The following is a 27,097-nucleotide window of genomic DNA, read 5'->3' as shown; positions in this document are numbered from 1 at the left end:
ACCGTTGCCAGGGATAGAAGCCTCTAAATGCCTTACCTTTTTTAACCATTAGTTCAGGCTGAATTGGTACAAAATGGTACTGTACACTAAGAGACTATGCCTTCATGATGACCGTGAGATGTGGTCAAAAGTTCTCAAAAAGTTAGTAAGTGTTGCCTACTTTAATTTGAGACGATTTTGTCATACATACTGATCTCAACGTCAAGAATGAGCTTCCATGCTCAAACACCAGGAACTACTTTGTACCTTTTGTCCAAAATGTACACATCTGAAACCCATAATGTACCTGATAAGGAAGAGCTTTGAAAAATGTACTTTTTAGCACAAAAATATACTTATCAGTATCAGTAAGTGTCAGCACTCTGCTCTTCTGTCTCTGTTTTGCCTTTTGTTGTATAATACGTCTGAGATGCGTGTTTGATTCACCAGCTTAGCAAAGAAAACAGACACCTAGCTCTGCTTGATCAGCTTATCTGTAACTATGGCTATCTATTACATACATTGCTATTGTCACAATTTCTGTCATTAGTTATAATTCCTCTTTTCTTGCTAACCAACATGACTGCCATCTTCTACATTAGTTTTTCCCTGGCAAGAAATAATGAATGACTTGCTAAAAAAAAACAATTGACAAATAGAAATAGGTCACACTGTGAATTGCATCCTTGACAATTTGGTGTTTATTTACTAAGAAACTAGGGCTGCAGTGCCTTGCTCACATTCCACTTCAAACTTTGTTTCAATAAGAAAATTCAGTAAACTGTACTGGGCACAGCTCTTTATATTTTTTGGGCCATGTTCCCTTAGCAAGAGCTGGTGATTTTAAGAATTCACTGAGGTCAGATTTACCAAAGCATTCTTGAGAAATTGTTTTCCCATGATTACCAGAGAAAATGTCAATGATCTGTTCTAATATTTTAGGTCTTTTTTGTGTCGTTCTTTATAGTTTATACGTTATATTAAGAATCATCACAGCGGAGTCCAATAAAGACAACCAAGTCTTTCAGTGAAAATTCATCTTTATTGATACCATACATGAATTATCAGACAGAAACCTGGCAAAAAATATAGATATAAAATCACCCCTATGGTGAGGTGCTACAGGAGCCAGCTATGGGTGCATTGCCATTTCAGCTCTGTCTCACATATCACAAACCCTTATTCCCTAAATTGTGTTAACTTAGGAAACACGGGGTGTTGAAAAGTTGCCCCTAGATTCAATTCTGTGTCAGCCTGCTGAGTTGATGCACCACAAAAGTAGAGTAGGGGTGCTAGAGACAATGAATAAGGATTTAAACACAACCAGCCTGCAGCTCAGTGTGGCTCATTTCTGCCAGATATTATGATGGAGGAATTTCTGACAGTCTGCTCAGTCTGCCCTGGTGCTCTGAGAGACCCCTGCTGGGAGAGTCTGCAAATTACTATGTAATCACTGTCAGCTGTGATCTGGGTGACGCTGAAGCCCATGAGTTAGGCAACGTTTCCATCATATGCAGGTAAACAGGACACCCTGACACAGCAGCTTAAGGTCAAGCCCAGTGACTCTTTTTTCCCCAGAATAAGATGTAACGTCAATGGTCAGCATATTTCGCCATTAATGAAATATCAATTTAGCATTTTTCACTCATCAGTTATAGATTTGAAATGTATCTGAAAAACATCCATCAAATACATTACAAAAGAAAACCAGAAAAATCACAATTGAAGGCCACTGTGGCACATTTCATGCATCTGAAGAACTCGAGGCTCTTCCTCAGAGGATGACTCACCATGAAATAGAAAAACTTCCCAGAAAAAAGGATGACGTTTTCTCTAAATATGGTTATCTATTCAAATAGCCCAGGAACTTACAACAGCGGAAAATGGCTATTAAATATCTCTTTAATGTGAACGTACTGAACCGTTGTAATAAACAGGCCAGAGTAACCCAGGAGCTGCATGTCAAAAACATAAGTAATGGAATGACCTTGATTAGCAAATGACTCAGCAGCCCCACAAACTCCCCCATATATTATCATGAGTACTGTACAGGCGGGTTGGACCTAAACAGAATGTCAGTACATAGAAAAATAAATACGGTTTGCTAAAATGAGGGCAAAATTTTTTATCAGTGATTGTACCATTAAAAATCACGTTTAAAAAAAACTTTTAAGAGGCTTTTCATCTCTTTACATTAGATTGAGTTTCTCATAGTTCTAGGGAGGAATACATAGAATAACTTTTACAGAAATTACTACCTAAAAATATACAAGCACAGACACAAACATGAGGAGTAAAGCCAACAAAATGATTCTTCATAAAACAAAACAGCACAGTGTAATCAATATCTAAAGAATCTTTACATGACGCTCCTTGGTCTGCAGCTTTCTTAATTGTGATTAAAAACATTTCTGGGAAACTTAAGTTAATACAAAAGTCTTTTTTTCTTATTTTACAATCCTGTCAAAACTTGTTTTTAAAATATTTTTGAGTAGCAAATTTGAGAAGTTTTCTTTTACTATGTTCTCTGAAGAGAGGACCCCCAGATAGAGATTAGAACACAAAGCAAACAGTTCTGCAATGACAAGTCAACAGATACAAACCAGGCGTTTGATGGAAATTTAGTGGGGAAAGTGGTTTCCAGTGTGCTGCTTTGGACTCACATCAAGCAAGATGTGGTACAGTATTAAAACACTAGTCTTGTTCTCCCCAACCTGTTTTCTAGCATTGAAGCCACTGGACCTGGTGACAGTGTGATGTCTGACACAGATGGATGACATATCAAGCACAGACTAACATGAAAGTTATTACCATCACAATAAGAATGATTTAACAGCATTACTTATACATTAATATACTGCAGGTTTCAGATGTTTTACAGTTCTTACATTAGCAATAATAGAAAAGAAATAAAATACACCGTCCAATACCAATTCATAAGAAAAATAGATTGGAGTTAATAGTGGAAAACAGTGCAAAGAATATTCTGGGGTGTTTGTTTGCTTGCTTGTCTGTTTATTTTTTAGAAATTGTTTACAAAAATAAAAATAAAAATTCAAAACAAGTCTAAAACATAGAAAATGAAAACACACTTTTGTAGCGTCTGGTTCTCTGGTCCAGACATGCTGCGTACCACCTCTCTCCAGTACCTCAATGTTTTATGCTGCAGGTGTAAGTGTGTGTGTGTGTGTGTGTGTGTGTGTGTGTGTGTGTGTGTGTGTACTGGTCTGTGTGTGTGTGTGTGTGTATGTGTCAGTGTTTGGGTGTGGTGTGTGTGTGTTTAAGATTTAGCGTAGTGGTTCTCAACTCCGGTCCTCAAGCTCCGGCACTGTACAGGTTTTTGTTCCAACCAGGTCCTACAAAAACAAATGATTGAGTTTTTAAAAACCGAACGTTGAATTTTGATGCTAAGAGTGCAAACAGTTTTCTGCAGCCTGCAAAAAAATAAGTTAAATAAAAGCTAAGCATTTCTTCCCTGTGACATGAGCACAACAGAAACAACGAGGTGTGTCGTCAAGGAAAACGCACGCCTGAGAGACCCGAGGTTGGAACAAGAACCCACTGACATGGTCGCCATGGCGAGCACTCTGACAACAGGACACGCCAACTTTGGCTCAAACACTGTGGTGAGCGATGATGGGGGGTAAACACACATGCACACACACCGCCACCCCGCCAGTCTCACCACACCTCTAAGAGGACTGACTGAAGCCGAGCAGACAAGGGCCAAGGCTGAGCACCACTGAGCATGTACAACAATGTGAGGGAGCGAGTGGGATTCTGCTGACACTGTCCTTCATGTGACAGCAAAAAGCTTTATCAGTCCATCAGCTATTATCCCTTTCCCTAACCACTCTCCTTTCATCTTCAAAATAACATAACGGAACAAAACAAACAAAAATTAATTAACAAGTGCTCGAGGCGACCCTCCCTGACTCCTCTCGCTAGTGTGTTGGCTCAGGTGGATCCCAGTAGGTTTTAATCATTGAAAAAGGGGCTGGCTGGGACCTCAGCACTCTACTGGGACGACTGGGAGTTGTCATTCTTGCTCTCCTGACTGGAGGGAGCCTTGTTGTTCCAGGGCGAGTGTGCCCCCAGTGCAGGCGAGCTGTTGAAACTGTCGTCATCCTCCAGGCCATTCGCCCCATCGAACTGCGTGTTCTCCAGCCGCGTGATCAGACGCTCATCCTCGTCACCAAACTCCCCTCCCATCAGAGTGGGCTCTCCCACCATCATCACGTCCTAAAGGGGACAGCAAGGGCCGGTACATATTATCCCCATAATACAGGGGGTGCGCGGAATGACTGGCTGCACGGACGAGTTGTAACTGTAGCGTTTTTTGCCTATGTTCTAGGTGCGATCTAACTTGGTTCAATTCCAGCATTACAAATTAATTTTAACTCCTGAAATGCATTATAATTGATACTTCAACCTAAGTTTTAGGGACCAAGGGACCCTGAGTATTAAAATCCTGAGGTATTAGTGTCCTCTCATTCTGAACCCAATCACAACAGGACAATGTGTTCTCAGGGCATCTACCCTGACAGTTCATTGGTCCATGTGGCCCTGACTCCCTGCCCCTGTTCCAAGAAGCAGGGTCGAGGGGCCTTCCCTACTGGCCAGCAGTGGGCATCCCTGATCCTTGAGTGCTGCATCGGGGGGGGGAGGGTTTTCATTCCACCTCGGGTCTCGTTCGCTCATTCAAGCAACCAAGTAAGCAAAGACAGCAGTGCTGTGTGAATCATGTGCTCTGATAGACTTAGTGGCAACTCTAAAACCAAGTTGATACAGCGGATTTAGAGAGAAAACCTAAATGTCCCACTGGAGATCAGACAAGGTAACCCTACCCCATGGCCCCAAAACATGTTAAGCATTACTTAGACATGGAGGTCACTTATACCTCCTCTACATAAACCCATAAACCTTCGGCCCCAGGGGACCAGGGACTGCCCATCACTGGTTCACATCAGGGGGTCTACAAACTAAATCTACTCATCTTCAGTAGAATTACAGATATCAATCCTTATCTCCCAACCACACCTGAATCCAAAACCCCACCTCCAGAAGCCTCCCAAAGCTATTCTCTATCATGACCTGCTGCTACACCTACTCCTAAACACATTAACAACCCCAGCTACCACCCCCTAAACCCACAAATAATTGTCTAACCTCCTTGCCTTTCTTTCCAACCTCTCCACCCTCTATCTTATCCTCCTATGCCTTGCTCAGCTGAACTTGGAGCAGATAGAGGTCAAGTAGATGTAATGCTTACAGGTACCTGGCTGGAGAGTGAAAAGCTGTTGGCTGGACTCTTCTTTTTGCTGTTGCTGTTGTTATTGCTGCCTCCGCCGGAGCTCACGGTGCTTCCACCGGACACCTTCCTTTTCCGCCGCTTGTTCGGAGCTTGTCTGGCTGGCTCAGCTACAAGTAGACAAAGGGACAAGATATGTTTCATAATCAAGTTTTTAATAATCTCTGTAAATCAGCTGTTTCTAGGCCTGTTGCAGATAAGGAACTGTCATGCAGTTACAACTGGATTTGTTGCTTAATGAATGTAAGGGCAACACTGCCATAAAAGCCACTGACAATTTCAAAGGTGTGTGTTACCTGGAGGTGCTACCATTCTTTGCCACTTTTGGAAGAGGCAGGTCTTCAGGCAGTCTCTGGGGCTCAAGCTGTAGGTCTTATGCCTGGACATCAACTCTTGCATGGGCTCCAATATCACACATAGCTTTAGGGAAGATAAAGAGAGGAAACAAAGAAACATAAAGGAGCGTTAGCAGGTTGTTGCAGGTGTAGTTGAGGTTAATTCAATAACTGATCAAAAAAATAATTACATAATCATAAGGAAATTTGCTTACACGGAGGTAGTTGAGCGTAGAATTAGACAGCCCACATCTGGTGATATTTTTAGCCAGCTGATCGAGCATCTGGGGATCCTGCATGATTAGGTCAAAAAGGTGAGACGAATAAGTTCATGTACAGTATGTGTCTTTGAGTGCGAGTGTGTGTTTTTCAGTCTGGAACTCACATGCATAGCCAAAATGCTCCTTGGTAGGACCTCTCTGTGTTGTCTGATGCTGAAGTGCCACGTCTTGATCCTCATCATGTCATCAAACATGAACTCTAGGTAGAGACGGCCCTCCACACAAACCTTATCCACAGGAGAGTAATAAATGTAAAGCACCGGCAACAGAAAGTAGAGGGAAGGCTGTACATTTATCATCCAGCGTGACATTAACTGTACCTGTGTGAACATAGGTTTGCCGTTCTGGGTCACCATGGTGCACTGGTCACAGTCGAGAGACACAAAGTTACTGTGGAAGGACTCCTTTGGATGCTTCAAAACATAGAACAGCTCAGTGGCGCCCCCCTCAAAGATACTTCGAAAGTATCGTGGAATCAACGTCCTGCCGATGGCTGCAGACAAAAATCAAATGAATGTATAAAAATGATCACTAATATAAAACCGACACAGGGAAAGTGGGTGGGTACAGTAGCATAGATCTGACAAAGCTATGAAAAGGATCAAATTAAGAATAGAGCAGATGGGATATACATAATGCTACTAAAAGTTATATGCCAATCTTTATCTTATGATAAAATTCTCAAGTCAATCTGAAAGATACATAAAATTTTAAGACAAAAACAAGGAAATCTGAAGACGAGATATACATGAAATACAGTACATTACTAAAATAAACAGGTTCACCGTCTTAACATTTACAATTAATTAGAAACTGAAAATAGATATAAACATCAGCATTTTATTTAAAAATAAAATTCTTACTGTATCGTTTGGGTCCATCTTCCAGACAGAAAGTGATGGTGAGCATGGCGTCATCCTCAAAAAACTCTGTAGTGAAGGCATCCCACCAGAGATTGTCACAGTCCTGAAAGCAGAGGAAGAACCATTCCGCTCAGTTTTTCATGCCTTAAAATCTGCAAGCATAACTTGTACAATGATACATGAGGCAATTTACTTGTTCATATGATCACAATTAAATTAAACATAGCATTCGAGTCTAATACAGGACACAGAATAAAGGCTATATGTTCTCCATTAAAAATAGTCAATTACCAAAAACAAGAGGTTCCGTTTGCTATAAAGAGGTGAGGAAGTTAAATAATATGAATAAACAAACATAATGAATGTACTAAAACCATTCAAAAAAGAAAAAGCAGAAATTCTTGTTTCCTCAGATTCACTACTTCTACTCTTCTTCCGTACAATCTGGTCAATAGAATCCTAGTTTGTGTAAAACACTGGAGGTTGCAAGATGAGCAGAAATAAATGTTTTGTTGGTGCAGTGAATAAGTACAAACAAAACTCAAGTTGACAGGATCAACTTCCTAAATAAGGCATGCATTCAGACACCATGTTTTCTTGGACATAAAATTTAATTGTAGTTAGAATCCCTCCAATGTAAAGAGGTTAGTGAGCACATATTTGTTGTAGTGTGCAGACTGACAGTCACATAAAATGCATGGCTCATAACATCTACTCAGTTGCGCGATCAGGCATAAAAACAGTTGGCACTCCAATTACGTTTTAGTCAGGTTGATCAGATAATCCTATTAGAGCCTGAATGTAAATTAAGTCAGTGAGTTCTCTGGCTTAATTTCCTGCAAAATCCCTAGCATGGTTAGCAACACATAAACAGCAGCTGGGAGGGAAAATCTGAAAACTTGGCAACAGTAAGTAGTTCACAGGAGATGCAGAATGTATCACTATGGACCGTAATCAGAACCAACTTGAAAAAGAAACAATGATCCTGTGTTTTTGTACAGCAACAGTTTGGTGTTGAGTTCTTATTACTCTCTATGTGAATGACGAAGCGTCTCTCACCTCTGTCCAATTCTGTAGCCTTTTGTTCAGCTCATATATCCGGTAATCTGTCTGGTTCCCGTACGGTGTGGGTCTCCTGAAACAGAAAACAGGGGAATTCAACACTGTGCAGTTTGAGCTGCTCCACTGGCTTTTCCACATCCGTAGCGCAAACAAATGACATAAGCCAAGAGCAGTCTCAAACTTAAGTTAATTACAGGAGAATTTAATGCCTACATTTTTAACATGAATATAGAGCACCCAGTATAAATGCTTTATAAATTACTTCTTAGCTAGGGCAAACCCCAACTGTATGTTCAACATTCAAGCGTCAGTTAACTCACCCCATTCCAGGCTCCATGTATGACGGGGGGTACATGGGTGTAGGCCTAGGAGGAACAAAAAATACAAAAATCAGCAACCAGTCTCGAAGAAACATAGCATGTATTATATGCACTGTTTAGAACCAATTGTTGGTTTCAAGGCCCTGTTTATCTTATGTGACTAACATGGCGTTTACGCCTCACAACAGAACAGGGATGTATAGGAAAAAAAGGTTAAAATATTCAGCACTCGCAACAAACAAGAATACATTTAATAGTAACTGTAAAAGTAATGACATCAACACTGCATGTTTAGTGCGACATCTGACTTTTAAGCTGAATTTTGCTTCTTTTTTTTGCCTTTTTAGGCTACATTTAAAACCAATCAACTTCTGTGTAGTCAACTCTCATTTGATTTTATTCCAATATCACTATCAAAGATGGGATGATCAAACAGTACAATTTTAAAATATAAGCCATAAAACATCAATGCAGATCATTATTTATAAAAAAAACAATCAGCATCTCAAAATAGACATGTTGTATTCTTCAGTAAACATATGTCAAGACAAATGATAATATCAAAACTTACAGTTTGCAAGAAGTAAAAAGGAGACATCAGAAAAGTAATGACATGATTTAATGACTGAATTAATACAAAAAGTAATTTTAGACATATTTTCCTTTTGACAGAACATCTCGTGTCCTGACAGTATAAACCAGACCTACCCCACATCTCTGTCCAGCATAGCGCCTGGGTGGAAGGGGGGGAAGCTGCCGCCGTTGGGGGGCTCCTTAGGAGAGTACAGCTTGAATGACTTTGACGAACAGCCTGTACACACAGCAGAGGAGGAGGAAAAAAGAGCAGAGATTTAGAGGAGATTCTGATTACTTTAGCTCATTCAAATCACAGCATCATCAAAGTAATCTAATGTTGGATGATTTTGTTGAGATTTACTCAAATAAAAGCATGCTACCAAAACAATTTCCTGCTGCTTTCATTATCTAATGCATCTTCAATCTGGTAAATGGACAAGAAAACAAATCATCACGAGGAACAAAAACAGTAATATTTATTAGCCAGCAGAAATCTGAGAAAACAATCAGTGAAATGAGGGGGTGCCAAGCAGAGAATGGTCTGACATATTCTTTGTGTTCTTGGACCATCATAGGGAGCCCTCTTCTCTGCATACAGTCCCATGTGATCCTAACTATGCTCTGCACTGTGTGTGTGTGTGTGTGTGTGTGTGTGTGCGCGTGTGTCTCCCCCTCTAGTTGCCTCTTCTACCCATCCCCCCACTCGCTACCCTGGCTGATGTTAACCCTTGTCTGCCCAGATAAGCCATTCATGCTCAAACAATTCCAGGCTCTGATAAAACATCTATTCTGTATCTCTACTCAAGAAGACCCCACACAGACAGCGGCTGCATGTAATTAGGTCTGACCAAAGATCTTTAAACCCAAGCTGGCAGCGGCAGACTGGGATGTTTGAGAAAAAACAACCCCTGGTAATCCCCAGACTCTGGACCACCACAACCACCCTACAGTTACCCTACTTTTTAAGCACAGACACAGAAAAATGTGAAGTGAACAAGGGGAATTTAATATATGTGGTGGTCATACATTCATAACAGGGTAACAGATAGCGGCGATGTTGAGAAAATAGAAAATCCTAACTGTTCCTGTATTTGCCCCCCTGGTAATGTTGTTTATGATCTGCTTGTAAATCTGGTATTCCCAACAGGCACCTGAAGGCAGCATAATGTTAATTTGTTACTTCAACTTAGTCACAATTTATGCACAACAGTCGGTCACTGTCAGCTTGGCATATAAAATGGTGATTGTACCAAATTAAAACCAGCAGGGGGAGAAACCAGGGGCACTCTAATGCAGGATCAAAACTAAGTGAGCTGTATTTTTTTATCTTTTCACAACACTTTTGGTGAGCTGATGAATATCCCACAGGCAGACTACTCCACAAATGGTAGTGGGCAAAATCAAGACAAATACAAATAGAGGGAGAAAGGCATGAGTTGGGGTTAAGCATGCCTGTGTGAACTCTGGTCTGTCTGTCCTCCTTCACAGCCCAGTCTAGGCTCCTTGAACAACTACAACTCCTCCTTCATTTAGTCTCACCCTTTTCTTCCCTGCTTCAGGTTACATGAGAGAGAGTCATGGTAGGTCATCTTCTCCTCCCCATTACTATGGGGATGAACCTGCTCAGGAGCACCCAACAATGGTTCTTTATGCATTACCTCTGACCTACAGCCCACCCCCCAACACCACCAGCCATTAGCTCCAGACAGCATTCAACCCCATATGATAAATCTTTGTTCAAACTGATGCACATTGTGCAAAAAAACTAATTCCACTGCAACAAACAGCGTGAGAGAAGGCATCTTATTTTCTCTCTTCCCTTAACATTGAATAAGCACCAAACACACATCATAAAAAGAGGTCCAGTCACAAGCATTAAACCTATCTATACAATATCTGCAGATTAGAGCACCCAGTCTAACAGAAGCATGTATATAATGACGATTTCACGGGCCAGACATAGCGTCTTAGTGAAAGACATTATCAGGGAAGCATCCTGAGTTAGGGTACACAGGACAAATAGAGATGGATGACTCCAGACTGTAAGCATCCTTTAACAGAAGAACCTGACTAAGATCAGATGAGAGGTCCTGATGCATAACCACTCTAACAAAAGGTTAACTTTAAATAGTTAGACTTTGGTGCAGTTTAGTCCGCCCAAACTGTTCACTGCAAACAATAGAGCTGCATCCAGAGGCTGGCCCTCAGCCAATAAAACATCCAAAGCAATGTGGGAAGACACATACTTGCACTGCATACTGGCGTCAACTTATTGCTCGGTCTGTGGACATGCACACTCGACATTCTAAAAAAATAATAAGTCAGTTTTCACTTTAACACACGGGACCAGGCGTACACTGAACCGCAGGGCCGCATTCATAAACCGTTTGCAGAGGACGGTTGCCATTGCTAAACTATTAACCTAGCTAGTTGCTAAGGTCCCGTTAATACCGCCATTCCCTTATAAATTCCCTGTGCTTGTTTACGATTAGTTTCAGCGGTTTATTGAGAACCAGTGGTGTGCTAAAGTGGCGTGGCTGTAAGTTTGAGTTACCTGCAGAGAAAGGTCCACCGAAACGCGGTGTTATTCAACACCACCGCTCGGTGTTTCTAGCCACCTAGCCTCGCTGCTAGCCGGAGCGGCTGGATGGTGAAAGCTCCAGCGCCGACCGTTGATAATACAGTCCGATGAGCCCAAACAAGGCGACAAGCGATGGAAAGTAAAACACTCCAGCTAGTTCCCCTGATTCCTGTCAATTTGCAATCCCTAACTATATGTTTTACATGTCATTTGTTTGGAGGACGGTGCTACCTATCTACTACTACTATAGGACCCTTTGTTCCTGCCAGCCGAGACACGAACAAACAAAGGCCCCGCCTCCTCCAGGCTCCTCCGCCCATCCCAACTCACAGACCGGGACAAACACCGGCCTACTTCCCTGACAGGGGCCACCAATTTGTCTTGTCCAGGACACCAGTGTGGTACCCAGAGTGGTACAAGGTGGGTCCCCACTGAGAGGAGGTTATCAGCCTATTTCACCCCTTAACATAGTTATTACGGATGGACAAAATAATATTATTCCAGTCTGACAGCATAATATACATTCAGTATCAGCTTGTTCCAACTCTCCACCACTCCTCTCCAGCTCAAACAGTCAAAACCAGTTGGCTTCAAGTTTTTATCAGTTCAAGTATTGTTGATATGTGTGCATCATTTTATACACATTTCCACAAAATTCACCCAGTGACATATTAAGTATTTTTGGAAGCTTTAGGATCTCCACTAGGCCAATAAGTGAAGTTCAAGAGGTTAAAGGCAGCCCTTTGTTTTTTCATTGATACAAGTCTTAAACAGACATGCAGTGGTGGAAGAAGTACTCAGATCTTTTACTTAAGTAAAAATACCACAGTGTAGAAATACTCTGTTACATCATGTAAAAGTCCTGCATTCTTACAAAAGAATTAGCACCAAATATACTTACAGTACAAAAAGTAAAAGTTCTGACACAGAATGGCCCATTTCAAAGTAATGTATATTATATTATTTAATAATAATTATTGATGCATTAATATGTACATTACTTTAATGTTGCAGCTTGTAAAGGTGGGGCTTATTTTTTACTATATATACTGCCAACCAGGTAACTTGTTCATTTCTCCAAGGAATCAATCATCCATAATAATATGTCATAATTTATTTGTTGATTATATTTGGTATTATTGTTTTAGTGGAGTAAAAAATACAATATTTCCCTCTGTGTAGTGAATTATAACTATAAAGCAGAAAATGGAAATACTCAAGTAAAGTACAAGTACCTCAAAATAGTACAGTACTTGAGTAAATGTTACTTTCCACCACTGCTGACATGATGCCCTTAGATACAACCTATCACTCTGCTCTCAGATTTATGACTTGTGATAAATACAGTCTTTAAAATGTCATAGTGTATAATAAAGCTGGATGCCACCTTAGGAGGGATTATGACTGCCATAAATTTAAACATGAAGACCTTTTATGGCTTTTACCAGATTACATTTAATATCTACAGTACTTAACAGAAATTCTACAACACAAAGTCACAGGACTGGCTTGGATTTAGAGAGTCTGTATTAGATGTGGTGCCCCTCAGACATGAACCAATCTTCAGTCATTACCCAGACTGAAATTAGTTTCTTATCTTTCTTCAGGATAAATATTGTCTTATTCTATTCTATCTTATCTTGTCTCATCTTGTTGAGTTTTTATTGTAGATGCTTCGACAAATCTCATGTAACATTTTGTCATTTTGTTTGCACCTGTAATCTCAGAAAAATTTAAGATGTTCCATAAACCCTCAATATATCTCAGAACATTTCATGAGGAATAAATAAATGTTAAACAAAATAAACAATAGATGTCAGTGCAATTAAATAATATATACATTTTTTTGAGTTTGAAAACTCCTGCATTCAACCATGGACCAAAAACATGCAGTATTATATCCTGTGAAACTCTGCAGTATCTGAGAATATTTTTCTGACCTGGTGCATTTATAAAGCTTTTGTATGGTGTGGGCATTGAAACCTAATTCAGTCAATATAATCAGTAATGGGGAACAGTGATAGTGAAATTACTGCTGCTGGAACTATGTGAACTAGCACTGGTCATCCAGTACTGTGAACCATAACAATCCCAAAATGAAAAATAATTTGCATACCCTTTATTAAATCCATGGTGTGTTATTCAGACATTCTGTTTACACTGTTGAAAAAATCTGTGACAATAACAAGTTTCCTAAATAAGCTGTTTAATCCAAGCCAACTTTGTAAAAGCTTATGAAAAATGATGACTCAAATCCTTCAGACCACGGTCCTGAGCCTTTCATAGCCTCAGATTATGTAAGGGTATAATCTGCTGCCTCACTTTTAATCAATAACCACTCTAATGTTTACAAGCAATATATTTGAGGGCCACAGAACCTTTTGTGGTCTAAAAGTGCATTTAAAGCTCAATTTGTTGAGGCTTTCACTTTAGCTGCCAGTCAGTTTTGTAGAATTATATAAGCCATGAGTCCGTGTGAGAGAAGTGAAGCAATGTTTTTCATTGAGAGAGTAAACACATCTGACCCACACCAGTCACTCTTAATGCATAAACGCGTCAGGCATAGAGCAAATTAAAAATGTCTGGTATGAACCATGGGCTACATCATTTAAACAAAAACTTACAATCTGCTGCTTAAACCTGAAATTTCATGTCGCAACAATGACAACTAGAGTCTATTTTTTTTCAAATTTTCATCTCATCAGATTGCTCCTTCCACAGCAGAGGCCTATTATGATTACCAGGATGTTGTTCAGCTAATATGGATATCCTGCATCACTCGGTTCAATTTTGGAAAAAAGATGCAACTCAAAATCTCTTTCTAGCTAAAGTAACTGTGTTCCAATCTAGAGAGTTGCCTTTGTAGTTATGACAGAAAATAAATGATGAAACAGCTGCAGGGGGAATAAAAGAAAGACTAAAGCCTTTTGTTATAACATAGGCCCAGATCTAGGATCTCTTGTTGAAAACAATGATTCCCCAGTCTGCTGTCTGTTCAGTGTTGATGGACTGACACAAGAAGAGATGTGATAGAACAGCATCTCCCTCTGCTGGCAAATGCTGCAAATATCTTCCTCATGCTTCAGAATAGAATAGAATACAACAGAATTAACTTTTTTATCCTGTACACTATTCAAAACTAACATAGGGTCTTTTTTTAATAAAAACTTTAAAATCTTTCATTTGTATCATGTAGTTAGATCTTTAGCTTTATTTGCCTTTTCCTCTTCTTCTTTTCCTTTCGGCTGTTCCCTTTCAGGGGTCGCCACAGCGAATCATGTGCCTCCATCTAACCCTGTCTTCTGCATCCTCTTCACTCACACCCATTAACTTCATGTCCTCTCTCACTACATCCATAAATCTCCTCTTTGGTCTTCCTCTAGACCTCCATGATTATAACAATAAATAACTTTTACATGCACAGGAAGTCTGCATTATCTGCATTATTATTATTATTATTACACAGAGACAGCCCTGCTAAAAGTAGTGAACGATATCAGAACAAATCTCGATAAAAACAAGCCTTCAGTTCTGGTGCTACTTGACCTGAGTCCTTTGATACTGTGGACCACCAGATTTTTTTAAATAGATGTGTGAGCATGGAATTGCTTTTAACTGGTTTACCTCATATCTTTATAGAAGAAAATTTTTTTGTATCTATAGATGACCACTCTTGTGGGGTATCACAAGGATCAATTTTAGGATCGTTACTTTTTAATTTGTACATGCTACCCCTGGGCAGTGTTATCAGGAGGCACGGTATCTCTTTCCATAGCTATGCAAATGAGACTCAGCTCCATGTGGCCATGCCGAGTCTTTGACTCTGATTTCAATTTCAAGGCTCATGTGCAGGGTGTCACAAAAACACAAGCATTTTTTCATTTGAAGAAGATTTCCAAAGTGAGGCCATTTCTCTCTCTGAGCAACACAAAGAGACTGATGCACGCTTTTATACTGTAATGCTCTCCTTTCTGGTCTACCAAAGAATATAATAAATCAGCTACAATTAGTTCAAAATTCTGCCGCACGAGTGCTGAATAAGACAAAAAGGAGAGCACACATTACACCTATTTTAAAGTCTTTACACTGGTTACCTGTTAGTTTTCTTTTATTAGTTCATAAGGCACTACATGGCCTTGCACCAGACTACCTTTCAGAAATGTTGGACATAAGTGCTGCCTTTGATACAATTGATCATGGCATTCTTTTAGACAGACTGAGGCACTGGGTGGGCATATCTGGAACTGCACTAGACTGGTTCGCATCTTACCTGTCCAATAGGAAATTCTGTGTTAGCATTAATAACTTCAAGTCATCCTTTTCCCATATCAAGTATGGTGTGCCTCAAGGTTCAATTCTGGGACCAATATTGTTCTCCTTATACATGCTTCCCTTGGGTGATGTAATCCGCAGACATGGTATTTCTTTTCATTGTTATGCGGATGACACACAGTTGTACCTCCCTGTCAAGCCCACTGACCTTAGTATGCTGAGTTCTCTGCAGGACTGCCTGTCTGACATAAAAATTGGATGTCGATAAATTTTCTTCAGCTCAACTCAAATAAAACTGAAATCCTTGTTATTGGGCCCCAACACATCACTAAACAAATACTGCCATCCACTGGTAACCTGTCACAACATATCAAGCCTGTTGCACGAAATCTTGGTGTCCTGTTTGATAGCAATTTATGTTTTGAGCAACATATCACTAAGCTTGTCCAATCATGCTTCTATCACCTCAGAAACATTGCAAAAATACGATCTATTTTAAATCTTAGTGATGCAGAAACTGTTGTGCATGCTTTTATCTCCTCACGCCTTGATTATTGTAACAGCCTGTTCACTTGTCTTAATCAAAAGCTCTGACACGACTGCAGACTGTACAAAACTCAGCTGCTAGGCTGTTAACCAGGACCAAGAAGTATGACCACATAACACCTGTTTTAGCCTCTTTACACTGGCTCCCTGTTGGTTTTAGGATTGATTTTAAGATCTTGTTGATTACTTTTAAGGCTCTTCATGGCCTGGCCCCAGATTATATTTTAGACCTTGTAATCCCTTATGAACCTTCACGTAGTTTGAGATCTTCGGGCAGGGGTCTCCTGTCTGTTCCTGAGTCCAGGATGAAAACTAAGGGGGACAGAGCTTTTGCTATCAGGGCCCCGAGGCTCTGGAACAACTTGCCCGAAGAAATTAGATTGTCTGAGTCAGTGTCTTCGTTTAAATCTCGTCTCAAAACACATTTTTATCTGAAAGCATATCCTGATTTTACGTGAACTGGCTGTTTATTTTACTGTTTATTTTATTGCTTTTCTGTATTTCATGTGTTTTATTTCTTTATATTTCGTCATTCACTGTTATTTTATTTTTCTTGTTGTGAAGCACTTTGTACTTTGTTTTGATAAGTGCTCTATAAATAAAGTTTTATTATTATTATTATTATAAATGCTTTTAGTTTATGAACCAGGAAGGCCCCTAAGATCCTCCGGTTCTTCTCTTTTAACTGTTCCACAAAGCAGAACAAAAACATTTGGAGATGCTGTGTTCAGCCACTATGCTCCAAGCCACTGGATGGACTACATAGCATTCACACTGAAATGCCTTCCATGCATTGTAATGGATAATAATAATGTGGTCTTTAATACAGAAAAATATAAAAAAATTGTATTATTTGGTTCATTACTCAAATGTCAGTACAGTTAGACAGATTTTACACTTGATAAAGAAACTAAGGCGAGCTGTAAACAATTTTAAACTGACTTCACACACTGGCCATGTGTAAACATGACTTGAAAACATTTTCCAAAACCTGCAGACGTATTGTGTCTGTACCCAAACGTATGACAGAGAGAGTGAAGCACAAGTGAGGAAATCTGAAGAGAGCACTGGTGAATGGCATGTTCAGATTCCTGTCACTGCTTTTCTAGACGCCACAGTGGAAACGCAAAACTGTCAGGGAAACTGTTGTGACACCTGACTGGTAGTGATAGCAACAAGGCAGCAGACAGAACTAACACACACTGCACCCAGAGGATGCTACTGTGGCTTGACAGGAGGAAGTTAAACAGCATGTGTTCAAGATAAACTGAAAGATAACAAAAGTATGTGTGACGGTTGGTGTTGTGGACGCTTGCAATGACAGAGATCACTGATCTGAATCCAGGCAGACTTAACCATAAGGTACGTCATAGAGGATTGCTCTAGGACTGCTGCAGTTTAAACTGTAGGTTTGGTCAGTTTTACGGTGTGACCTGAAAACAATGTCTCACCCAAACTCACTTCTATAATGTGCCTCTGTAAAAAAGAAAACGAAAATCCACCATAAAATAAAATTAACACTTGTATTCTTATAATACTGCACAAGTCATTTGTAATGTCTGTTCTTAAACTGAACAACAGAGAGACAGACTGCAGTGATGATGCTATTTAGAGACTAATCTTTGAGCCTCCCCACAGATAGTGAATAATGAAACAACTATGACACAGCACTTGTTTTGACTGGAATATGGACTCTTTATCTAATTCACAACATGAGGCCTTACATTCAAATAACACACATCTGAAACACAAATTCTATAAGCCCGATGAGTCAGTCGCTAATTCCAAGTAAATGGACCAACTCAACCTCCACCTGCTGATGTCATCAATTCAAGTCTTTATGCTCTGATTTTCAGTTCAAGGAGTTTAAGCTGCCTTTACTGCCCAAGCGACAATATCATTTCTGTTTTATGGCAGAAATCCTTTTAACAGCCTCAAAATGTCAACATTTGCCTTGACTTGGATACACTTGATCAAATCTGAGTGCCATTCATAGTCTGTTTGCACAATTCATGTTTGACACCAACCAGTAGCTCAAACAGGCTAGTTAATTCAAGATACATTTATACATTCTTATTAATAAAATATTAATCAGGTTGATGGTTTGTATACTGTATTTACAGCCCTGAGCCTTACATAGTCTTGAACCCACACACTTGCACATACACAGGTGGCCCACAGATACAGCACAAAGCTTTCCAACCTTTCGTTTTCACCACAGCTCTGAGCAGTGTTACCGTCACCTTCGATCAAACCTGTACCAAACCTGCTTTCATGTTTTAAAGACTCTGCAGCTTGCACATCTCTCACATATAAAGGTGTGCTTTGATAGAAACATTTTTTTCCTTCCCACACATTTAGTTTTCTCCTCATCCTCTCCTTCCTCTCGGCTGCGTGGCACACAGCAGCTTTCCCCTGCCATCCTGTCGGCCTGCAGCAGATGTGACATCACTACAGCCCCCCCCCCCCCCGACTCCCCAGCATCTCTGTCTCCCACGCATTCCTTCTTCTTCTCTGCCTCTGCACACACAGCCATTTTGATCAAGCAAACAAGATCTGAGAGACTCACTAGGGTAGAGAGAGGAGGGGACGAGAAGTGAAGAATTGAGGAGGAAAAGAAAAAGGCACAGGCTCTCAGTGCAGGGAGATAAAGCTGAGCCAGTCGTGTTGTTGTGTAACGGTAATCAAAAAATCCCTGGCTGTTTGGCTGCCATCTTGGCTCTGCTTTAAGTCACTTTTCTTAAATCAGGAGCCATGTGACTTTCTGCATGAGGTAACACCACTGTTAGTGCAAAAGACAGTGAGCGAGGGATGAGGGAGTGACAGAGAAAGAGGGAGAGAGGGTGAAAGAGGAAGAAGGGGAGAGAGTGAGATGAGGAAGGCAGAACTGGGAGGGAGGGGGTAGAGTGAGATGGGTGAGAGATGGAGAGAGTGGTGAGCAGAGGGTAGCGCATGCTTGAGTGGGTGCATGTGAGAGTGGAGGGGAGGAGGGGGGGTATCTTCAGCTCAAAGGCAATCTATTTTTACCATTTAGTCAGAACAAAGGATGTGATTGGCTCCACTGTGTTAGGACGGATCTCCTTCATGCAGGGAACAAAGCCTTAAAAAGGCTGATTCACAGCAAAGTCACAACAACAGCAGGATGTCACAGTGTTGTCAGTGAACTAGACAGACAGGAGAAGTCTGTCCTTTATTATGGCTCACATTCTGCCACATGCAAATACGCTCAGTTCCGATTCCTCTATTCTATAATACTCTGACCCAATAACAAAACAACAACGACTGGGACCAGATGAAAAGAGAAAGTGACGTTAGAATAAGAGAGGATTTGTTTTTTCAATGCAGATTCACACACAAAGGATGGGGAGGATCTTCCATCATCCATCGTACAGGAATGTAAACAAACCAGCCTTTAAATTTAATGACTTACAGCGCACACACAGAGAGGGAGAGAGAAACTGCAAACCATTGTTGATCAATGTTGCTCTGTGGTTATCTGAGAGATCCACCAGCCTAAACTTGTCCTAGCAGCTCCTCAAGAAAGTGTATGAGTGTGCAAGTGTGCGAGTGTACGTGCATGCTGTACATTTTCTCGCATGCCTGCATGTGTAAACCTGTGTGTTGGTGCACAACATGCGCATGGCAGATCTCTCTGGATTGACCTCTTTCTCGGCACATCCTTCAAAAACATGTGGATGTCATTAAAAGTCTCTGCTCCACAGTAAAGTCTGTCAACAGAGGGAGCGAAGGAGGCAGAGATACTGGAAAACTACAGGAGAGAGCGAGGAAGCGAGATAGTAGAGAAAGGAGAAAAGATCTGAGAAGAGAACATCAAGCAAAGGCCTCTATAATTTTATTCCATCTGATAGCCGACTACCAATGAATCAGAACAGCCCCATTAAAATGATGCTGACACCCTAATTCAATCTGCCCTCTCTGAGATCCCCCTGAGCAGATGCTACGCTTCAATTTCTATCTGTTACTTGCTCCCTTGTGCTGCTCAGAGCCCGTCTCCTGGCACTGTGAGGCTTTCACTGTGCACAAGGCAACCATCTCTGTAGCCTGCTTGCTCTCACTGGGGTATCATTAAAGAGAAATTGCTCCAAAGTAAAAAAGGATCAAACACTCTATGGGAGAGAACAGATTATAAGATCTACTTGATAAAAAGTGCCAAAACATTTTGCGTGCCAAAGACTGACATGTGCAGACAGACTCAGACAGTACTAATTTTCATTCCTCTTGCTCTGACACAGTATAGCACAAGAGCAGAGTGTGGATACTTAGTACCAATAAGACACCATGACAATGGCAGTAAACCATGACCATGGCAGTAAACCATTTATGTAACCTTTATTTAAAGCTCAAGAGATCAAGAATCTTGATTTCAGCAAAAGTCAAGCATAGCAACTGCAAAAAAAACAAAAAACGGAAATATGCAGCATTGCAAAATGCAAAGTCACAATGACAAAGAGCTGTCTAATATCCAAACAGCAGCTTAACTCTAAGCAAATTCAACTCTTAGTTAAATCTTCTTAAGTACCCTCATTAACAGTTTAAACTCATCAAGAGAGACCAGCTTTAAACCATTTTGCAGTGAGTAAATTAAAGTACTTTTGTCTCACTCAGTTCTGACTCATGGGACAAATATGAAAAACAATTCCTGTAACAGTAGGCAGTGATTTCCATGAACTCTTCTAGACATATAAGATCACAAATAATCGAGAAGCCTATAGTGGCCAGATAAAGCTGAGAAAAAGAGTGAAAAAAGTCAGCACTTATTGATATCTCAGCGCCTCTGTATGTGGCAGAACTCACAGAGCCATTGATCTGCTGCACAGCAAGCTAGTGTGACTGAGAGGGTCTGCTGAACAACTCAATCCTAAAGTGTGGTAGCCTCAGTCTATAACCTTGTTTTAGGACATGTGTTGAGAGTGTAGTATGGCTTCACCAACACACGCATGCATGCACACACAAACTCACACTCACACAGCTTGGCGCTGGCCCTAGGCAGCTTTGCAGCACTTTTACATAAGTCATCTCTCTGACAGCACCACTGAGTTTAGAGACAGAGGAGGAAAGAGGCAGAGAGAGAAAGAGCGAAAGTAGGCACTTACCGGGACAAGCACAACCTCCAACAGACATCTTCTCACATGTTGGGCTCTGCTCGGAACGAAACAGCTGCACACAGTCCACACGCTGCTCGCATGGGCTAACTCTGAGGAAAACAACACGGACAGAGGGGTGGAGAGATTAGAGGGAGTGGTACAAAGCGGGGCATGTACACCACAACTACACTCCTCTCTCTCTCTGTCAGAGGCAGGAAGTTGGCAGTGGTGCTCTAGCTGCATCATTAATAGGCATATTGCAACACAAGTGGGAGGGAAAATGAGAGACGAGTAAAATGGGAAAAAAAGAGCCTTTACGGTATGTGAGACAGGAGTAGGTAATAAGAAATGGAGCGAGGGACTGTGTGTGTGTTTGTGAAAGGGAGAATACAAGAGGGAGGCAATTAAAGCAAAGGAGAGGAAAAAGACAAAATGCACAAGGTGTGTGTGTGTGGCAGTGATGCATCGTCCATTTTTGCCCAGTGCTGCTGTGGGAGATAAACATACTCAATAGGAGCTCAGAGGCAGAGGGTCATTACTGATAAACAAACACACTTGCACACACACACACACACACACACACACTCACGCACACCCCCTGCCTCGTGTATGACAGATTTCCATCTGTCTTTCTGTCTCCGTCTCTCGCTCCTTCCTTCTGTTTTTCTGCTGCCGAGAGAAGATTGGTGTTAATCACTACAGACAGTATCGATTAAAAATGCAAAGCCCACCTGGAGCGCAGGGACACTGGAGACCCATGGGAAGCAGGAAGAGTGCGCACGTACAAATGTGCACACACTCACAACCAACAGGAGACTCGACTGCAGAACCAGCAGTCTCTGCCTCTTCTCTTTCTACTCTTTTCTCGCTTTTAAATATTACTTCACTCTGTCAACTTAATCTCCTCCACCCTGTTGATATTACCTTGACCTTTCTGCTTGATGTGGCTTGATGTGATTTTGTTTAATTTCCTTTCCCTCCTCCACGTCTCTGGTTTCCCTTCCCGTTCATTCCATAACTTCTCTTGGCTCGAGCGTGTCTGTTCTCTGAGCTAATAATCTCATAATCTCAAACACACAAGCACATAACTGACTCCCATGAGCTGGATGTCTTTGTTGCTCGTGTACCTGATCCTGTCAGATTGATACAGACCGAGCTGTATCACTGAGTTACTGTGACTGAATGCAAAAAACAGTAAAAATATAAAATGTTTAAAGAAAATAAAACTTCAGTCTTAACTGACAGCAAAAAATACAAACATACACATACAATATAGTCTAGTACAGTGATTCCCAAAAAAAGGGTACTGCAGTTGCCAGGGGGTACTTGGAAAGATTGTATCTCGACTAATTTGACAAAATAGAAATTATGATTGCATTAAAAAATATATCCACATACTGAGTCAGCTGTAACACCTGAACACCACATGCTGCAATTCAGAGTGCTTGAAAACTAGTTAGAAATGGGCAGAGAAGTCTAAGCAGTTATCTAATAGTAATAATGGATAAATAGTTGTAGCGACTTCTTGCAACTACCATAAGCTGCTGAGAGGCTGAGACAGGGAACAATCAACACCTGTCCGACGTGCCGTTTGAATAATCCAGTTCCACTTCAAGATATGCGTTTAAAGATTTATTGCCCATTTCAAAGTAAGAAAACAAAAATGAAACCCAGTACGTGAAGTTGATATGTGCAAAGGTGAACATGGATGCTGTGAGTTTTGCGGTCAACAGAAAATGTGAGAATCCAAACTCACCCCCTCTTTTCTCTCGCCATGCAGGTGAACAGGTGAATAAATAGACAATGATTATTTCCGGTCCTACCCACGTGACATCACACCATACGTATTAGAGATGAGCAATAAACAAACATAAATATCTCCATGGCTCCTATAATAGTTGAAATAGTTAGTTAAAAGTAATGAATTTTCAAGCGGTTAAAAAGGATAAAAGTTCAAGTACTTAGGTAAATGTGATAGATAAATAGTTGAAAGAGAAAGCTAAAAGTAATGCATAAATGGGAAAAATTTGATTTATGTAATTAATAGTGTTAAATACCATCTGGTTTAAACTCACTTCAGATGAACATATTTATAACATGACAGATGTTCCAAATATGTGACGGATTGTGTTGATGAAGGGGTACTGATTAACTGTATCTCCTGCACTAAAGAAGCCCCTCAAGTGAGCTGAAGCTCAGTTTAACAAACCTCAGCTCTCTGTGACTCACAACCAATATACTAACAAAAGGCAAACAACTGTCTCCACTGAAACGAAAGCTGACAGGCACATTCCCCACACACCAGCGCACTGGCAGAGGCATCACAGTTAAATGTCATACACGGTGTCAGACACTGTTCTCAGGACCGAGACACAATGAATAACCCTGCGGGCCGCCTCTTCTTTTCCCCTTACTTGTCTTCTCCCCCCTCTTTTCATTTCCCCTTCACACACTTTTTTGTCTCTTTCTGTTTCAACAAGGTCTATCTCTCTCGGAGTCCTCTCATCTCTCGCTGCTATTCTGTCACCATTCGGTCCTTTGTGCGCCTTGTAGGTCGCGATCTGCGGATTTGACATTTACAGAAGATTCTGCTACTGTAAAATGGTGAACTCTGAACAAAGGCAGATATGACAGATAGAGAGAGGCATCCCCAACACTGCAAGAGAGAAAAAGAGAAGAGATGAGAGCGAGAGAGAAGAAACAGAGGAAAGGTGCGTGAATGTGATTTGGGAAATGGCTTCTGTTTCCAGGAGTGATTAGGCTTTGAAGCTGAGCACTTCACCACTGACTGCACTGTCAGGCATGCTCTCTCTCATCTCTTCCTCTCACTCTCCTACTCTTGCAGATACAGAGATTGCCGCTCTGTCAACACATCCCCACATCGCTCAAAAAGCTCTCTGAGAATAATGAAGTTCCCCCTCAGTTAGCCTCCTTCTCTCCACTGTGGGAACACGCTGCAGCAGTTCCATAACACTATGTGACAGACAGCAAAGTGCCTGACACAGACACTGACACTGCCTGGCTTACTGAGGTACACATCTACTCGCACACTAATACACTCTTAGTATGTTGTCCTCTGACAGCAGACAAACACTTGCTCACATGCACTGACAACCTTGTTTCTTCCTAAATTCCCAACAAAATGTTTAAAAGGCTCCTGGTGGCATACTTGTTATCTCAGGTGAGTTCATGCCATCAATGCTTACCTCTAAGTCTTTTGTCTTGCAGCTGCCCCCCCCCCTTTTTTTCTTTTCTCCACTCTCTCTCTCACAAACAAACACTCTTAAAAATCCTCCATCTCAACGCTTACCTTTGTCTTTCTTTTGCGCCCACGCTCGCTCGAACAAAGTCCACCCGGGTCAGCCACGCAGAGGAAAGCAAGCTGCGCCAGCAGAGAGAGAGAGGGAGAGAGAGAGAGACTGTGATGAGCAGATGCAGATAGGAGACACAAATGGAGGGGGGATCTAGCAGTGTGCAAATTGGATGATGAGAAGGAAGGAAGGAGGGAAGGAAGGTAGGTAGGAAGGAAGGAGGAGGTGGAGGAGGATGAGGGGAAAAGGGGGTGGCGGGGGCAGCTCTCAGCTGCACTGGTATGAATATGACGCAGAGGCAGCAGCCACTTCTCCTCTCCTCTCCAGCCCCATCCCTCCATACCAACCAAGGGGGTACTGTATCCATGGCAACGGCAGAGCAGCGGTAGGTAGCAGTTAGGAAGTGTGTTGGGGCACAGTGGTGCTCCTCTCTTTCTCTGTCGCTCTCACACACAGACAAGCTCAAAAGTCTCCCATAGATGTACAGTACAGCCTCTGATATACTGGAGGGAAAGCTGCAGAGGAAATATGAGCAGCACTGGATTCATTAGGACATGACAGGTAATGAGAAGCAGACTGGTTAGGCCAGTTGTTTCTCAGACACTTGGGGAACAGGCACCAAGGAGGCACACGTTAGTTCTACTGTAAATGTAGAAAAGAACTGCCAGCATCAAGTAATGGAATATGTTACTTTTGTGTTAATTATTGATTCTAATCATGCAGATTACATTTGGTCCTCTCACCACATAAAGTACAGAACAGGGATAATGTGAAACACTGCAAACACAATGATTTGAGACAGAATACAGACAGTGATTTACAACTTTACAAAAGTAGGAGAAAACTAAAACCATATAACCAGAAAAAATGGCAAAAGGTAAAAAAGACATCTTCAAACAAAACAATGCAAATGAAAAGATGGCTTGTTGTGGCATTCATTGACTTTAAACTATAAGAAAGATTTAGGAAAACTTTCTTCCAGACACCTACTTAGTGTTTCTCGTTCTTCCTGAAACACTACTACAGCCATTTAGCATATACTTTTGTCTAAATCGATGCACATTCTTTCCCATCCACACTTAGGAGCAATTTGGGGTTCAGTGTTAACATTATATATGTATTTTTATATAAATGTTATATGCCGTGGCACATAACTAAAATAGTCTTGTTCTTCATATGAAATTCATGTTTGTTAAACGAAATGCAGCAAGGGACAAAATTGATCAGTGAGACTCATAATTGTTGCCTGAGGGATTCCTGGAGCGACGTCAGAAAATATACAATCAGAACTACATTGCAGTGGGTCTATAACCTGGTGTGTCTGTTGCTTTCTCAGTAACAAGGCTGCTTTTTCAAACTTACCATAACGCATGCATGAGTTTACTGAAGAGCTCTGCCAAGGTGAGCAAGCTGTTGGAGAATGTGAAAAGATTTTAAAACTTTATAAATGGCAGTGGGAGAACCTAGCAGTTTTATTCTTCACACAGCCGAGAATAAATGACATTTGTAAAATAGAGACACAGACAAAGTGGTAACCCACAGTGGAAGACCACAGAGTGTGTGTGTGTGTGTGTGTGTGTGTGTGTGTGTGTGTGTGTGTGTGTGTGTGTGTGTGTGGTTGTGGCTGGGCTCACCTCTAATCCATTTCTGCCTGTGGGACACAGGGAATTGCCTATGGCTTTTCTGTGCCATGCAGTACCGATCTTACTGAGGAACACATCACCCCCACTTTTGTATTTGACCCACTTTAATTCCCACCTCTGTGTTTCACAGCCTGTCTTCTTGTTCAATCATCATACCTTTCCTTCATGTATTACACCCAGTAACAAAAAGACATCCATCAATGTCCTTTATTTAATTTACCTCCCCAGCTCTGAGGGAAAACAATTTTTCTTCTTAGTGTGATGTTTGGTTAGTCCTCAGTGAGCGATAAATGTTTTCACAGTGGTATTCCCTTGTGAAAAATTCATGTTGTATGTGGCTTACTATAAAGGGTATGTGTTATACTATTAGGTCTAAACCAGAAAATAGAGTTTGACCAAAAAAAAACTTAACTCAAGGTCCACTTACTAGCTTTTTTCATAGCTTCTTTCATAGCTTTGTCTCTATTCAGAAATGGTCTGTTGTGATGGATGTGAATGGCCTCTTTGATCTTTCTCCAGCTGTCCACTGACTCCTGGAAAACAGAGAATGTCATATTCATTTTGAAGGCAAGATGTGCGCCAAGAAAAGAGATTTTAAGTCAACATAGTTCAAAATAAAAGTGTGTTTCCACAGGTAGAATATTAAAGAGAGCCTATATAACTTTAGCTAAACAGCGGCCACTGAGGCAACAAGTGGCAATTACAGGATAATGGTAAGTGCTAAAAAAGGAGTCATAAAGTCAGCAGACTGACTCAGTAAGTCAGTATCTAGTACCTAAAGTTTGCTAGCATTAGCTAACACTGGGCACTATAAGCTACTGGTCATACCATGTGAGGCTGTAGCATGAAAACCCCTAGTGTATTAAACTGCACAAAGGTGCCTTTTACTTCTTTTTAATTCCACTTTACATT

At 41.0% G+C, this 27,097-nt stretch overlaps 1 protein-coding gene across 6 annotated transcripts; it reads right to left on the bottom strand.

Moving 5' to 3' along the window:
* Positions 1-1,001: 1,001 nt before the first annotated feature.
* On the bottom strand, positions 1,002-25,933 carry ldb1a (LIM domain binding 1a). Of its 6 annotated transcripts, none has more exons than XM_044213152.1 (13): positions 25,905-25,933; positions 24,542-24,613; positions 21,241-21,341; positions 8,860-8,962; positions 8,152-8,196; positions 7,829-7,904; positions 6,770-6,872; positions 6,227-6,399; positions 6,011-6,133; positions 5,841-5,918; positions 5,587-5,710; positions 5,252-5,400; positions 1,002-4,221 (listed from the first exon to the last, which is right to left on the bottom strand). In XM_044213152.1, exons 1-13 carry the CDS (start codon positions 25,916-25,918, stop codon positions 3,997-3,999), a joined length of 1,386 nt encoding a protein of 461 aa, XP_044069087.1. In that variant the 5' UTR covers positions 25,919-25,933; the 3' UTR covers positions 1,002-3,996. The 6 variants fall into 6 exon arrangements, with proteins under 6 accessions (XP_044069087.1, XP_044069090.1, XP_044069088.1 ...); XM_044213155.1 differs by having other exon boundaries at positions 1,002-3,335; XM_044213153.1 differs by having other exon boundaries at positions 5,258-5,400.
* Positions 25,934-27,097: the final 1,164 nt, after the last annotated feature.

The sequence above is a fragment of the Siniperca chuatsi genome, linkage group LG11 (assembly GCF_020085105.1).
Source record: "Siniperca chuatsi isolate FFG_IHB_CAS linkage group LG11, ASM2008510v1, whole genome shotgun sequence".
NCBI classification, from domain to species: domain Eukaryota; kingdom Metazoa; phylum Chordata; class Actinopteri; order Centrarchiformes; family Sinipercidae; genus Siniperca; species Siniperca chuatsi.
Note: the sequence above shows the minus strand (reverse complement) of the source record. Positions and strands in the feature narration are given on the sequence as shown.

Excerpts from the sequence above, each read along its gene's own strand:
- ldb1a (XM_044213152.1), bottom strand. Across the intron at positions 8,963-21,240 it reads TGGAGGTTGTGCTTGTCCCG|GCTGTTCGTCAAAGTCATTC; the intron begins GTAAGTGCCTAC and ends CTGTGTGTACAG. Across the intron at positions 6,400-6,769 it reads AGATGGACCCAAACGATACA|CCATCGGCAGGACGTTGATT; the intron begins GTAAGAATTTTA and ends TTTTGTCTGCAG.